Source organism: Sarcophilus harrisii, chromosome 2 (genome assembly GCF_902635505.1).
Source record: "Sarcophilus harrisii chromosome 2, mSarHar1.11, whole genome shotgun sequence".
In the NCBI taxonomy this organism is placed as follows: Eukaryota; Metazoa; Chordata; class Mammalia; order Dasyuromorphia; family Dasyuridae; genus Sarcophilus; species Sarcophilus harrisii.
Window position 1 is genome coordinate 421,622,701 of NC_045427.1, and position 17,732 is coordinate 421,640,432.

At 33.4% G+C, this 17,732-nt stretch overlaps 1 protein-coding gene across 2 annotated transcripts in view; it reads right to left on the reverse strand.

Moving 5' to 3' along the window:
- Positions 1–17,732, reverse strand: part of PIGU (phosphatidylinositol glycan anchor biosynthesis class U) — a 104,946-nt gene that overhangs the window by 58,691 nt on the left and 28,523 nt on the right. For both annotated transcript variants that reach the window (XM_003756925.4, XM_031953882.1), the window contains one exon: positions 11,454–11,516. In XM_003756925.4, the coding sequence (XP_003756973.1) occupies positions 11,454–11,516 (63 nt within the window). The remainder of the gene's footprint in view (positions 1–11,453; positions 11,517–17,732) is intronic.

Consider the following 17,732-nt stretch of genomic DNA (forward strand, 5'->3'; position numbering starts at 1 on the left):
GGGATATAAAGGAATAATCACCTCCTTCAAATGAGGCAAAAAAAGAAAAAAATAAATACAAAAGAATCTAGTGGAAGGGAGGGCAAACAGTGCTGAAATCTTATTCTCATTGGGAGTGGGTTAAAGAGAGAACAACGTATGTATGTGTTTATACATATACAGAGAGAGAGAGAGAGAGAGAGAGAGAGAGAGAGAGAGAGAGAGAGAGAGAATGTGTGTAGAATAAGCCTTTTCAGAAAGAATTTTAGGGTTAGGGCAAGGGGATAAGGTATAGGGAGAAGATAAAGAAGGGATTCTGGGAGGAATGGGTAAGTTAAGAAATAGGAAGGCAAGGGAATGTAGAAGTAAAGCAGAAGAGTAAGGAGAGATAGGAAATAAGAGATACACAAACAAAATAAAGACCAAGAGTAGAATTTATTAGGCAAAAAAAAGCAGGGGTAGTAATCATTATCTCAGATCAAGCTAAAGCAAAAAAAAAAAAAATTTAATTAAAAGAGAAAAATTGGGAACTACACTATATGTCAGCCATATGAATCCATCTTGTTTTAGAGTATTTAAAATAATTAGACAATATAAGATTGGAATATTGCTGGAGTATAGGAAATAAGTTGGTAGATTTAGAAAAATATGGAATGATTTGGATTTGTAAAGGAAGATGTTACCCACCTTCAGAGAAACAGGATAAACAAGTATAGTACAATCTTATATGAATGCATATGTGTGTGTATTTGTGTATGAGTATAGATATCTATATATCTGTAATGTGTATATGGACATATGTATATATACATATATGTGTATATATGTGTATGTGTATATAAAGCTTTAATTCTATCCTTCTTGGTGACAGGAAGACAGGAAAGGAGAAAAGAATAAAGTAAAAATATTCTCAGCAGAAAATAAAACTTACAAGGAAGCCAAGAAAAGATAGACAACTCGGAGCACAATGTGTAATGTTTAATATATGCTTTCTTGAAATGGAAATGTATTGCTTTATATTTTGAATCTTCTCATGTTCTCTTGTGCACATGACAATGTTTTTTTTTTCTTTTCCTATTTTGCACTTACATTTTAAATAAATAAAATTTCATTGGGAAAAAAAGAAAATGCATGTAGTTGATAGATAAAGTGTCTACTATAAGGAATAAACAAGAAGGCTAGTGTCACTGGATCACAGAGTATGTAGAAGGGAATAAGTTATAAGAAGACTGAAAAGGTAGAAAGTCAGTTATGAAAGGCTTTAAAAATAAGAGAGAATTTTAGATTTGACCTGGAGACATTAGGAAACCACTAGTTTATTGAATTTGAAAGGGGATATCGTCAGATTACTATTTCAGGAAGATCAATTTGACTTCTGACTAGAGAATGTAGTGGAAGGGAAAATCATGAGGCAGGAATTACAACTAGTAGGCTATTTCCATAGTTCAGGTTTGAGACGATGACGGCCTGCCCCAAATTGATGACAGCATTAAAGGAGAAGGGGACATGTATGAGAACTGTTCCAAAGGTAGAATGCCTAGGGAAGGTGAAAGAAAGTGAGGAGTTGAAGATAAAAACAAGACTATACGATGATCAATTCTGATGGACGTGGCTCTCTTCAATAATGAAATGATTCAGATCAGTTCCACTAGTTCAGTGATAAAGAGAGCCATCTACACCCAGAGAGAGGACCGTGGACTTCAACATAGCATTCTCACTCTCTCTGTTGTTTACTTTCATTTTGTTTTCCTTCTCAGGTTATTTTTACCTTCTTTCTAAATCCAATTTTTCTTGTGCAGCAAGATAACTGTATAAATGTGTGTGTATATATATTGGATTTAACATATCTATCATGTATTGGACTACCTGCCATCTAGGGAAGAGGGTGGAGGGAAGGAGGGGAAAATTTGGAACAGGTTTTGCAAGGATCAATGTTGAAAAATTACCCACGCATATGTTTTGTGAATAAAAAGCTTTAAGGAAAAAAAAAAAAGAAAAAAAAACCAAATTACCAATACTTAGATGGCAAACAAAACAAAACAAAACAAAACATTGTCAACTTATTCTTTAAATAAATGACAATAAATGTATCAAAGAACAAAAAACCAAAACAAAATTAAGTTGCCAACCTGAGTGACTGAATGGTAGTACCTCAAAAGCAACAGGTAAGTTAGAAAGAGGTGAGGGCTTGGGAGGGGAGTTTAATTTTGAAATGCTGAGTTTAAGATGCCTATGAGAGATTCAGTTTGAAATGTTTATTTAGCAGCTGGAGATGCAAGAATGGCAGTCAGGAAAGAGGTTTGACCTAGACAAGTAGATTGAGTGTCATAGAGATAACCTAAGCTGATAAGATCAAATGAAATTGTATATAGGGCAGGAAGTCATAAATAGAGGACCCAAGACAGAGCTTCTATTATAAATGAAAGATGATTTTGGAATATAATATTCCAAAAAGCAAAAGATATAGGTTTATAAGCAAAAATAACATCCTACGAGGGGGGTGGGGGGAAGGACCTTTAATGGAATAAAATACTTTCCAGGCATTTTTTTTTCCTTTCCTGAGACAAGTGGGGTTAAGTGACTTGCCTAGAATCACACAGTCAGGAAGTGTTAAGGGACTGAGGCCACATTTGAACTTAGGTTCTCCCGACTTTAGGACTGGTGCTCTATCCACTGCACCACCTAGCTGCCCCACTTTCCAGGCATCCTTAATCAAATGACTGGAACTCTAAAATGCAAATGCAAGAGTACAAAGATATTGAGAAAGGTAAATTTATTTAAATGATTAAAAAAGATTTAGTGATGATGTAGTTTTAATTTTTTAATAATGAGAAAAAAAAATGTCTCCCCTTTAGAATTTTAGTGTCTTCAAAATATTCAAGGAAAATAACGAAAACATGAAAACTGGTTCTGTTCTGAGGGTTTTTAGAGGATAAAACAAGAAATATAGCAATGGAGAAAGAAGGAAAAAGAGGGTAGAATTTTACACCATGGTGTACCAGAAAGCACTCAGGTTCAAATCTTGCCTTAGACACTCACTAACTGTGACCATGGATAACTCACTTAATCTAGTCAGTTTGCTCATCTTTAAAATAAAATTATAATGCCTATAGTGCCCATCTCACAGGATTGTTACACAGTTCAAATGAGATAATAAAATATGCAAAAATACTTTGTAAGTCTTAAAGTGCTACATAAATTTTAGTTATTATCATTTCCATTTTTTTTCTGTTACATGGGAAGAAAGATAAATGATATTTCTAAATCTCCAGATATATAGTCTGGTTAGGAATAAAGGATATATCTACATCCAGGGAGAGAGAACTATGGAGACTGAATGCAGATGATGGCATACTATTTTCACCTCTTTTTTGTTATTTGCTTTTTTTCCCCCCCTCATGATTTGCTTTTGCTCTGATTTTTCTTTCACAACATGACTAATATGGAAATATGTTTAAATTATACATGTATAATCTATATCAGATTGCTTGCTGTCTTGGGGAGAAGGAAGGTAAGGGAGGAAGAGAGAAAAAAAGTTTAGAACTCAAAATCTTAAAAAAATTAATGTTGAAAATTATATTTGTATATAATTGGAAAAACAAAACACTATTGACATTTAAAAAAAAGACCAATAAGGCATGGACTGACAGGAGGTTTGTCAAATAGGTTTTAAAAGAAATAAAGACTCCTCTATCATCTGCTAGTATATTCCAAGGAGGGGACAAGTATATCAGAGATTGATAAAACGCTAGGAAACACTATATTAACTAACTAGGACCTGAATGAAAATGGAAGAATCTTACAAAGACCACTGAATGAAACAAAGGAAGAGTTTTTGCTAATTCTCCAAATGAGATTTATTTCAAATTAATATTCCAACATGTAAAATCAAAAGAGCTATCTTTTAGAAGATCTACTGCAATAATAATAACAATTGTAAGTCATAGTTCTTCTTTACTATGTGTCTAGTAGTGATATTGCTATATTGCATTTAATTTCAAACTATATTCCAGAATGGACCAATCACAGTTCAATGATTCATTAATGGATCTTCTTCCCATAGTTTCTTCAACAATTGTCGTTTTCCTTTTCTATCAATTTGCCTATCTGTTGAGTGTTACATAGAACCTCAGTTATTTTAATGTACATTTGTCTTATTAATGATTTGAAGCATTCCTTTTATATAGTTGTTGATAATGTGCATTTCCACTTTTGAGGCCTGCTTATCTGTAAATATCTGTTGGGGAGTGACATATCAATTCTTTCTATATATTTGGTTATCAACCCCTATCAGAAAAATATGCTAACATTTTTTTTCTCCCAATTTACTCATGACTCATTTTTGTAGCAAGAACTTTAGGATTGTAAAGAGCTTTTCTAACAGCTGTGTAAGACAGGTAATACAAGAATGATCATCTTCATATTATAGAGGAAATTGAGCTCAGAAAAGCCAATCATCTCTGAGATCACAGTATTAAGTGCTCAAACTGACCTGAGCTCAGATTTCTGGATTCCAAGTCTATCATTTTTCTACAATACAATGTTTTAAAAAAATCTTATTTATGATCATCCAAAATTTTAAAGTACACAAAAATCAACAGAAGTATCAACAGACTAGGAATTGGTTTAACAATTTGTAGTAAATGATATAAAGAAATATTAACGAGTTGGAAGAAACAATGACCTTGAGGAATTCAGAGCAACATGGGAAGATTTATAGGAATTGGCTGATGCAAAGACATGTTATTGTTGTTGTCCTTTATGCTCAAAGAAGATCACAATGAAACCACAATGTCAGGGTCAATATATATACAGTGTGTCTAAACTTATGACTGATTAAACTAATATGAGCTTGGAAGATCCTACTGTAGGTCAGGCACAAATAGCTCATAGAGCATAGCAAATTCTTTGATGTGGGCACACCATGTTAGACAATCCTGTGTCAGCATCCATGTCTCACAACGAATTCCAAATTTCATCAGAGAGATCTTAAGAATGTCCTTGTATCACTTCTTTTAAACTTCACACATGTACTTGCCTTGTGTAAATTCTCTATAAAATAGTCTTTTGGGCAAATATATTCCTGGTATTCAAACAATGTGGCAGTCCATCAGAGCTGTGCTCTCTGCAAAAATAGTACTGCTGGAGAAAGGAACTCAGTGTCCAATACCTTATCTTGACAGTGATCTTCAGAATTTTCTGAAGACAATTCAAAAAAAATGAAAGCAATTCAATTTTCTGGCATGGCACTAATAGACTGTCCTGGTTTCATAGGCATACAACAAGGAGGTCAGCATAAGGGCCCTGTAGAACTTTAGTTTGGTAAGCAGCCTAATATCTCTTCTCTTCTACACTTTTCTTGGAACTTCCCAAACACTGAACTAGCTCTGGCTATGACTGAGTCAATCTCATCATCTATATGTATATCCCTAAGAATATTGGCAAGGTAAGTGAATTTATCCATAGCATTCAAAATTTCTCCATTTACTATAACAGATGGTTCCATATATGGATGGTACAATGCTGGTTGGTGGTGCTTTCTTGGCAAATTGATAGAAAAGGAAAACAACAATTGTTAAAGAAACTATGGGAAGAAGATACATTAATGAATAGTTGAACTGTGATTGGTCCATTCTGGAAATTAATTAAGAATTAATTAAGCCAAAATTAGCACAAACAGGAGCGAACTGATCCATACTATTTGCATCATTGAGTGCATAATCATCTGTGAATAAAAAAATCAGTGTTTGCTGTAAGGGTGCATCTGTGAAGTTTTGCTGCATTTAGGTAAACGGGATATAGTATTGGTGATGAAATATAAGAGTCTTCAGTAGTAACCACTACTGTTGCTGTTTCTGACTCCATTCCTCCCAAGACTCCCTGCCATGTTTGACAGTCTGTATCTATTCTGGCATAAAAGTTACTCAGAATTACAGGCTTGTCCTTCTTTTGGAACACTAGTGATGACAGTTTCCAGGTCTTCATAAAATTTTTCTCTTACACCATCAAGGTTCATCATAGTGGGAGCATAGCTACTACGATGGTAGCATGGCACTTTCCTGCAAGCAGCAATTGCATTGTCAGGAGGCTGTTGTTGACTCCTTTTGGGAGACACACAAGTTTGTAAACTAGATTAGATATGATTGCAAAACCTATGCCAGCTTCATTTAGCTTTACAGCACTCCTTATCACTGTGGTCACTGCAGAAAAATGTGTATCCAACTCTGACTTTGGTAATCTGGATTTCAATTTCCAGTCTTGTTTCACTCAGAGCTGCTATTTGGATGCAATACCTACTGAATTCTTTTGCAACTGTTTGTCTTTTAAATGTATGGATTTCTTATTGTCCATAAACATGTGCACAGACCACATACCAAAAGTTAAATGGAATCATCTTCACTAAAGTATTTTTACATATTCTTGTGTCTTGACCATAGTGGTGGGATCCCCAACTGTCAAAGTAAGCAGGCCAGGGTTAGGTGAAACAGACAATTTTTTTAGAGGACCTTTGCTAGCCCTACTTTCACATAAGGTGAACAGTAAAAAGGCTGCTCAGACACCCAGAGGGCTGCCAAATCCCACAATTGCTTTGGTCCAAAGAAAAGATAACCCCATGGCTTGGGCTGCCTATGTGCAAGGTTGTGACTACAGCACATAGTCTCTCTGTGCTCTCTCCAAGATCAAAAATAAAACTTTTTGGCATTCAAAGACCTTTATAAACTGATTTCCTCCTATCTTTTCAATCTACTTACAGTTTACATTCCCCAATATACTCTGATATCCAATGACACAGGCCTCCCTGATGTTCCTAACACAAGATATTCTATCTCATGACTTTAACTAGCTGTCCTATGATGTCTGAAATTCTCTGGTTTCCTTCAAGACCCAACTTAAATCCCACTTTCTGGATCCCTCTTAAAGCCAGTGTCTTCCTTCAGCCATCATCTCCAAGTAATTTTGTATATATCTTATTTGTAAAAGTTGTTTGTATGTTGTTTCCTCTATTAAATTGTGAATTCCTTGAAAAGGAACTGGGATTTGGGAGTTGGAGGTTGTTTTATTTTATTTGCCTTTGTTTTTATGATCAGCATTTAGCAGAATGCCTGACATAGAAATTAACAAATTCATATTGACTTTACCTAATTGCAATGACTAATCTTGGTTCCAAAAAAGAGATGATGAAAGAATCATTTCTGTATTTCACAACTTTCCTCTATTTAGCAGAGGGGGAGAAAGGATGATAAGGCAAGGACTCCAGAAAAGAATACTATATATACAGTCACATGCAATTGCTTTTTAAATTTTTATAGCTATCATTTATATAGTATCTACTATGTACCAGGCACTGTGCTAAGAACTTTATAAAAATTTATCTTACTTGATCTTCACAAGTACTCTGAGAAGTAGGTTATTATCCACAATTTGAAGCGGAAGAAGTTAAGGAAAACAGAGGTTATTAAGTATAGTTGGGAATCCAGGTCTTCTTGAGCCCAGACCCTTCACTCTATGCACTTCATTACCAGACAGTTCTTTGTGACGTAGAATATTAGGAAATGACTGTTGCATAAAAATAAAGTGGGAGAGAGAAGAGAGGAGAGGTAAGTTTTTCAGCGAAAATCTAACCACAATAAAAACCATATCCTATAAGGATATTATCGAATTAACAAGGAATTTTTAGCCTGAAGAGGAAAAGACATAGAGTAGACACAAAAACCATCTTCTTCAAATAATCACATGTCAAATGGAAGAGGGATTAGCCTTGTTTTACTTAGCTCCTATGGAAAGAACAAATGGGTTTGAATAGGCCTTCCTGCCTTGAAACTGTGAATAAAAAGCAAGATGCTTAATATGACCACTTTTACTTAATACTGGACTAGAAATTTTATCAACTCTAATAGGACATGGAAAAGATATTAATTAAACGGGAAATGCAACTACCACTTGCAGATGACATGAGTTTTTCCAGGACATCTACCCATTTTAATTATAAAATTAGTGGATACAATAAATGAATTCAAAAAAAGTTTCAGGACAAGTTGGATAGGTGTAATAGTAGAAATAGTAACTGTAAATAAAAATTTATTAAGTACCTATTATGTACCAGGAACTATGCTTAAATACAGGATACAAATACCAAAAATAAAAAAAATAAGATTTAAAAAAAGATAGTTTCTGTCCTCAAAGAGCTTTCAATCTAATAGGAAAAGATAACATCCAAAAGGAAGCTGAAAAGTATGGGGAAAGTGTGGAGAGGAGATGAAAATTAATGTGTCCAGAGACTGACAACCAGGATGGTAAAGGGCACTGAGTCCATGCCAGAAAAGTTAATTGAGAACTGAAGATGTTGAGCTTAAAGAAGAAAAAACTGAAAGAGAACATAAAAAAAGTCTTGAAGTAATCACAAAGCTATCATGTGGACAAAGGAGTAAAGTTCTTCTGTTTGACCACTGATTGAGAAACCAGGAGCAATAATAAATGGAAGAGTACAAAGAGGCAAATTTAGGCTTGATATAAGGAAAAATGCCACAATAATTACAATTATCCAATAGTGGAATCAGTTATCATAGGGTTGCTACTCAATGGAGTTTTAAAGCAGATGCTAGATGACATCTTATCAGACATGTTGTAGTGAGCATTTTTTTGTTAAACTAGACAGGCACTATAATCTCTTCCAATTCTACAATTTCATGAGCTTTCAAAATGGAGGGTAAATAACTACTTTCAGCAATGTTATGAAAAGGCTTCTTAGTCATTAAATGGCCTCTGCTATCTTTTCCAACTCTGAGAGTCTATGACTTTTTTCTTTACTGATATTAGTCAAGAAAAGAAAGGCAAAATCTTTCCTATCCTGGGTCTCATTACTCATCATGAAAGAACCTTTCCATGGAGCCAACTGCTCCAGAGAAAGGTTGCTGTTTTTTATCCCTGCCAGAATTCCTTTAGTGGCCCCAGGTAAGAAATGTAGAATCGGAGTCAAATGCCAATTTTTTTTTTTTTTTTAGTGAGGCAATTGGGGTTAAGTGACTTGCCTAGGGTCACACAGCTAGCAAGTGTGAAGTGTCTGGGGCCAGCTTTGAACACAGGTCCTCCTGATTTCAGGGCCAGGGCTCTATTCACTGTGCCATCTAGTTACCCCACTAATCTTTTTTTAAGAACAGCTATGACTGCTAAAGTTATTACGTTTAACTTTTCAGAAGCAAGGAAAATTTGTTAAGTTCTGTGATCTACAACTGAGCTATACCTAGAGAAATATAGATATATGAGGAACACAAATATTCTACCTCTATGGGCCAGTAGTTCTTCAACAGATAATCAATACACTTCAAACTTTTCAGCTTAGGTATCTCTTGAAAATATTAGATATACCAACAGACATGGCTGGTGTGTTGGTTTTGCTTTTTTACATAGCTTTTTCTTTGTTATAAGGGAAAGTTTTCTAAACAATTATAACACAGACATATAAAAATGAAAAAGCATTTTTAAAAAACATTAAAAAAATAAGTGTGTGTGTATGTGTGTATACATGTATCTTGCATTCGTTCTTTTCCTTTTGCTCTCCCTCCCCATCCCCACCATCACTCTATTCTATAATTTCATTATCTTTCATCTATTTCCTTAGTCTTCTGGTTTGTCTACCCAGTCACTCTATATATACTGCCAATTTATCTTTTTACACATAAGATCTAATTATAACAGTTCTCTACTCAAAACTCTTCAATGGCAACAAGCAACTACCTAAAAATTCACTTACTTGATCTACCTACCTACATTTCCAACTTTGTATCATACCCTCTACATTTTATCCCAACTAGATCACTCATTCACTATCTGCATATCTTCTTGTGCTTCAATTTGTGTACCTTTGCTAATTCTTTGTATTTCTAGAATTTTTTTCTCCTCAACTTTATCTGAGGAAAACATAAGCATTTTAGCTAGAGAATTCAAATGCAATCTCTTCCTTAAAAAAAAACAAAAACCTGTAATATATGAAACAAGCATTTTTATAGCATAATTTTAAAAAAAGATGATTGTATGTAAAACTGCAAATCTTCTATGTACAATGTTATTCCTTTCAAATATACAACAAAATTATCATGTAAATTTCTTTTTTTGTCCACCCTCCAGCCCTAGAGATGGCTACCATTAGACCTAAATAAGTGTGTGTGTGTGTGTGTGTGTGTGTGTGTCTGTATAAAATTATTCTATACATACTTGTATTTATTACTTCTTTCTTTGGATGCAGATAGAATCTTTCTTCATATATCCTTTAGAGTTAATTTGGGTATTTATAATATTCAAAATAACTTATTCATTCAAAGTCATTCTTAAAACTATATTGCTATTACTGTATACAATGTTCTCTTGGTTCTGCTCATTTCACTCTTCCATATTTTTCTAAAATCACTAATCCCTTCATTTCTTATAGCACTGTAATATTCCATCACAATTTTAAAGCACAATTTGTGCAGTCATTTCCCAATTGATGGATATCACTGCAAATTCCAGTTTTCTGCCACCATAAAGAAAGACACTATAAACATTTTAGAACATAAAGGTTATTTCCCTTTTTCCCTACTTATCTTTGAAAACAGACCAAGTAATGGCATTGTTGGATCAAATAATCCTCTGGGTATAATTCTAGATTAATCTCCAAAATAATTGGATCATTTCATAATTCCAGTAACAGTGGATTAGTATCAACACTATCCTCTACCACATACCCTAAATAAAAATCTTTTCTTTGTCAGTCTTCACACAGAATTTTGCACTCACCTCTCTTAAACACACCAATTTATTTTTTATTATTAGTATGTATCAAAGGGTCAAATTATCTCTTCTAGATTCTATAGAAGCTCCATGACAGCAGGGACCATATATTTTTACTCTTCTATCTTTAACACCTAACACAGAACTTAGAAAAGAGATGGGCATTTAATAAATGTCTGTTGAAATTACTGAATGAATGAATTACAGTTATCATTCATTCTCCCTTAAAAGGTAAAAACAATGGTCAAAAAGAAAGGAAGAATTTTAGGACTTACTATTAAAAGTAATAGTGTAATCCAGTTCATTTAAGTCTAAACTTATAGAGGAGTGTATGTGATACTAATATGGTTTATTAATAGGATATCCAGATTATAGCTGATTTACTGTATACAATATGTGCTATTATATGATAGTAAGGTGTTAAGATCGTGTAGACCTCAGTGCATCAGCTCAAACCTCAGCCCATTACAGTAAGGTAATAAGACACACACACACACACACACACACACACACACACACACACATATATATATACACACATTACTTTATCTATATAGTATATATAATAGTAAGGTGAGTACATTCAGCCTCACTTCCTATAAGTTTGATGATAGATGATTCTTTTTACATGTATCCCTTTTATACCAAAAGAAGAAAGAACAGATAATAAAATCCCAAAACGAACAACTCAGCTACTAACTACTTACCACCACTTTGTTGTAGTCTTGGATTGCAAAATACAGTGCAACAGCAGTAAGTGCATCAGTTATCTAAAGAAAGTAAAGAAAATATTACAAAATGAGTCCAAGTCAGAATGGGAATAGGAAAGGTCTAAGGCTAGAGGGATATAACCTCATATGGTCTTGTTGATTTGAGCAAAAAATTCACAAAACCATGTAGAACTATCATCTCCCTCTTGCCCCGAAGTCCAAAAAAAATCAATTCATAGAAGTCAGTGAATAATTCCTTTTTTGTCTTTTTTTTTGTCTTTATATTCCTAACTAATTAATCTAATACTAGGTAAAAAAGAATATTTGGGTCCAGCTCAATCCTGCTTCTTAACCATTTCAAATCCACAAGAGAAAGCTGCAATTTCAGGACTTCAACAAGATCCTTTTCAAATAAGTCTCTTAGAGGTATCTAAATCAAAATGAACTTCATAAGTTTCCACCCAGGTACACACCCCAAAAATTAACAAGAAAATCAAGTGAACCAAGTCCCCTTAATACATAAGATTACAACAACATTAAGGTCAACAACAGTTTTTTGTTGTTATTGTTGTTGTTAATATAAACAACTTCTTCTTTTTTTTTTTTTTTGGCCAAGGCAATTGACTTGCCTAAGTGAGTTGCCCAGGGTCACACAGCTAGGAAGTATTAGGTGTCTGAGATCAAATTTGAACTCAGGTCCTCTGGTCTTTAGAGCTGATGCTCTATCCACTGTACTACCTAATGTAGTTAATATAAACTTCTTAAGCATAGGGATTATTTTAATTTTTGTCTTTATATTCCTAATCTAATTATAGTATCTTATATATCAGCACTTTATAAATATTTGTTGAACCAAATAGTTTTCTACACATCTAACTAGCTTTTCAACCCCTTTTTTCCTGTGTCTAGCAGAATTACATAAAATATATATGTGGAACACAGAATAAACCCAAAACTGGTTTCACAATTCAAGGATTCCTAAAGCAAGATGATATAGGTTCTATTTCCAATTAGACTATGCTCTGGATAAATTAATAATTGCCCAGACAACAGAAGAAGGCAAGTGAGATTCTCATGGCATGCTGATCTAATGTCATCACAACTGGATAATCTGAGTTTGGTTTTAGATGCCACATTTTAGAGGATACATTAAAAAGTGGAATTTGTCCAAAAGAGTAATTCTAGCAGGGAAAAGATTCGAACTATATTATACATTAATCAATTAATGAACTGGAGATGTTTAAAGCTTGAAGGAGAAATTTAGTATGGAATATAATTAATATCTAGAGACTTATAACATGCAAGATGGATTAGTTTTATTCTGCTTGACTCCTGAAAGTAGAGTGAGAAAGAATTGTTAGAAATTACAAGGAAGCAAATGCAACCTGAGCTCTCCCATATTGGAATGAAGCTGTTTCTCTAGATAATAAACACCTTATTACTAGGTAGAGACTAGAAGGGCAAATTGTTGCAGATATCCTTCATGAAGTACTCAAATGTTAATTACACTAAAAGTTTTACCAGTGAAACCAATTAGCAACTAACATCATTCTTTGATTACATATAAAAGTAAACAATATTAAAAAGGAAAAGTACTGAATCAAAACTTGCTATTCTACATAAAGAAAGTACATTTTAATAAATTTGTAATAAAGTCAAAATAAGTATGGTTGCCTATAGTTAGAACTAGTTACTGGGATATTCAGAGTAACAGGAGTCTATATATACATATATATATACACACATCCCGTTTTAAAGAGATCTGTGCAGAGTATACTTATTGAGAGAACTATTAGCCAAATCTGAGGGGTTAAAAAAGGATGTGGAATCCAAATTATGGATTTTTTTTAAAAGGGAGAGATTATGAGAATTTTGAATGGTGATTTAGTGTTCACAGAGTTATGAAAAATTGAATTGCGGAAATGAAACATAAAAATTAGAAAAATGAAACCTAAGAAATAGGAGGCTGCTACCCATAAGGAAATCAAAGAATATCATCAGGGATAGAGATTTTAGATTTGAAAAGGAACTCTGCAGATCTACAGAAAGATCCCTTTCCCTTCATTGGTTCCTTCAAATGTTATTTTCCTCCAAAAGAATGTAAGCTCCTTGAGGACAAGGACTGGCTATGTAATGGGTGTGGAGATCCACATTCTGTAACTTGTGTAACACCTAATTAACGGGGAATTCAGGGAAAGACTAGCACTTCAGGACTGGAAATAAAACACTACCTTTGTGATTTGAAAAATGTGTCTATTAATTCACTAAAGAATCCTGAAAGGAAGGAAAAAAAGAAAGAAGGAAGGAAGGAAGGATGAAAAGGAAGGATAGAAAGAAAGGAAGAGGAAAAAAAAAAGAAAATCAAAGAACTAGAATTAAAACCTGCTGGGATTTTCATAAAACAAGGAGTGCATAAAACCTCCAAAAGGTCTAAAAATCCAGTAATAAATAAAACACAGTTCAGTGTACTTAATTCCATCCACTTTAAAAATTAATCTTGTCAGAGCAAATCACTAGCAAGAACTGTTTTAGAAACACCAGAAAAGATTTTCTCTCCAATTTATGAAGAACAAAAATATAATCCACATTCAGGTTATAAGAAATATTATGAATAGTGCTGATAAGAACACTACTAAAAATGCTGTTGATAACCACACACTGGTAATAAATTGTGATGTAGACAATATTTTGAGGTATTGTGGAATAAAGGAGAAAGCACCGGATTTCATAATATCCTAGATTAGATCTGGAAGGGACTATAAAGTCTATCTAATCCCAGAGGATCTGGCAATCTAAAAAGCTTATGGACCCCTTCTAAGAAAAATATCACTCATTTCTACATATATGTGTGTGTATATATACACATATTTATTTAATACTTTGACCCCAATTACACATAAAACAATTTTTAAGATTCATTTTTTAAAATTTTGAGTTCCAAATTCTCTCCCTCCAAACTCCTCATTGAGAAAGCAAATTTGGTATGTTACATATATGCAGTCATTCAAAACATATTTCTATATTAATAACATTATAAAAGAAAACAAAAAAAGCAAGAAAATAAACTTCTTGCCTTTTTAAAAAAAGTATCTTCAATCTACATTCAGAACCAGCAATTCTTTCACTGTAGATAACAATTTTTCATCATAAATTGTCTTAGATCATTGTATTGCTGAGTCAAGAACAGTTGATCATTGTTCAATATTGCTATTACTATATATGATGTTCCATTGGATCTGCTCATTTCACTTTCATAAATTCTTATGAGTCTTTTCAGATTAGAGCATCCTACACACGATTGCTTATAGCACAATAGTATTTTACCACAATAACATACCACAACTTCTTAAGTCATTTCCTACTTGATGAGCATCCTTCAATTTCTACTACTTTGCCATAACGAAAAGAGCTGTTTTGTACTTATGGTTTCTTTTCCTTTTATCTCCCTGATACAGAACCAGTGGTGATATTGTTGAATCAAAGGTATGTACAGTTGCACAGTACACACTGGACATATTTCCAAATTGTTTTCCAGAATGGCTGAATCAGTTCATAATTCCATCACCAATATATTATTGTCTTAATTTTCCCACATCTCTAATATTTATAATTTTCCTTTTCTGTCATATTAGCCAATCTGATAGGATATGAGGTGGAAGTAATTTCCATTTCTCTGATCAATGGCAGTTAAGGGCATTTTTTCATATGGTTTTAGACAGTTTTGATTACTTCCTCTGAAAAATGTCTGTTAATATTCTTTTATCATTTATGAATTGGGGAATAACTCTTATTTTTACAAATTTGACTCAGTTCTCCATATAATGAAAAAGTAGGCTCATAAAGTGAGGAATTAGCCATAAAGACTTTTTCACTTATAATTATTGTCTATTTCCCTCCATCCTGTTTTTTCCCATTTATTCTACTCTCTCTCTTACCTTGTCCATCTCCTCAATAGTTTTGCTTCTAACTACCATCTTCCCCAATCTGCTCTTCTTTCCATCAAATTCCTCTTTCTTTTTTCCCTTTCCCCCTACTTTCCTGTAGAGTAAGATAAGATTTTTATATCTAATAGATTTATTATTTTTGAGCCAATTCCAATGACAGTAAGACTAAAAAGTTTCCCCTCAATCTTTCCCAGGTTCCCCTCCAATATAAAAAGCATCCTTGTGCCTATTTTATATGAGATAATAGGGTAAATTATCTATCTTTCTCTTTCCCCTTCTTCCAGTGCATTCCTCTTTCTCACCTTTAATTTTATTTTTTTAGATATCAACGCAACATACTTCATTCACACCCATGCCTTCTCTCTATGTGTATGCTTTCTAACTGCACTAATAATGAGAAAGTTCTTAAAAGTTAACAAATATCACTTTCCTATGTAGGAATGTAAATAGCTTAAACTTACCAAATCCCTTATAATTTCTCTTTCCTAATTACTTTTTTATACATCTCTTAAACCCTGTGTTTAATTGCCAGATTTTCCTAGTTAGTTCTGATCTTTTCATAAGGGATGCTTGAAAGCTTTCTATTTCATTAAATATCCATTTTTTTCCCCTTGAAGAATTATACTTTTGCTGGGTAAATAATTCTTGGTTGTAGTCCTAGTTCCTTTGCCTTCCAGGATTTCATGTTCCAAGCCCTCCAATCCTTTAATATAGAAATGGCTAAATCCTGTTTCATCCTAATTGTGGCATCATGATATTTGAATTGTTTCTTTCTGGCTCCTTGCAATATTTTCTCTTTCACTTTAGAGCTCTAGAATTTAGCTTTCATCTATATGGAAGTTTTCATTTTGAGATCTTTCAGGAGATAATAAGTGAATTCTTTCCATTTCTAGTTTGGTCCTCTCACACCCCCCCCCCCCCCAACTTTTCCCCCCTCCCCCACTTCAAGAATATCAGAGCAATTTTCCTTGATAATTTCTCAAAGATGATGTATAGGTTCTTTTTTTGTTCATGGCTTTTCAGGTAGTCCAATAGTTCTTAAATTATCTCTTCTCAATCTATTTTCCAGGTCAATTGTTTTTCCAATGAGATATTTCACGTTTTCTTCTATTTTTTTTTTTTTTTTCATTCTTTGGATATTTTTAAATTGTGTCTTGACATCTCAAGGAGTCATTAGCTTCCACTTGCCATTCTGAGTTTTAAGGAATTATTTTCTTTAGTGAGCCTTTGTACCTCCTTTTTAAAGAAGTTCTTATCTTCAGGGAATCTTTGTAAATCTTTTTCCATTTGCCTAATTCTGTTTTTAAGGGAGATATTTTCTTCAGACTTTTTTTCTACCTTCTTTTCCAAGATAATGACTTTTTTTCCCCATAATTTCTTGTATCACTCTCATTTCTTTTCTCAATTTTTCCTCTACTTCTATTACTTGATTTGTAAAATCCTTTTTGAACTGTTTTATGTCCTAACAGTAATTCATATTTTTCTTAGAGGTATTGAGTGTAGCAGTTTTGACTCTTCTCTCTTCTGAATTTGTGTTTTGATCTTCCATATCACCATAGTAACTTTTTATGGTCAGCTTCTTTTTTTTGTTGCTTGCTCATTTTTTCTTGATTTTTAATTTTATGTTAAAGTTAGACTTTGCTTCCAAAGTAGAGAGGCACTGTACCAAGAATCAAATTTTTTATGCAGCTGTTTTTAGAGCTAGTTTTGGAGGAGTGGGATGGTGGAGAGAGAAATCTGTAAATTTTCAGTTCTTTCATGGGAAGATCTAAGGAGAGATATATTTACTTCTCTCCTGGCCCTGTATTCTGATTTGTGAGTATCTATAAGCATTCTTTTCCTCCCTGGAACTGTGACCAGAGTCTCCATTCCTCTGCGGCCACAAGCTCTGGTGTGCTGGTGCGTCTCCTTGTCCTGAAATTGCAAACAAGCCTATGACTCAGATCCAAGAATAAGCAATGCAACAGAATACTGCTCTGTCACCAAGGGAAACCCTGGAATCTCCATATGACCATATCCTAGTCCTTACATTCTGTGGGCTGAGAGCTACAGAAACCTCAACTGCTGAACTGACAAGAATTCACTATATAATTGAGATATGAGACCTTTATCCAAAATACTTTACATAAAATTTTTTCTACAATTTCTGCTTTCCTTCTAATCTTGGCTACATTGGTTTTATTTGTACAACACCTTTTTAAATCATATCATTCATCATCATATCAACAATATCATATCAATAATCAAAATTATCCATTTTATATCTCACAGTACTCTTTATCTCTATCACAAATTTATAATAAATCTATTTTTTTAAAGTCATTTTATAAAT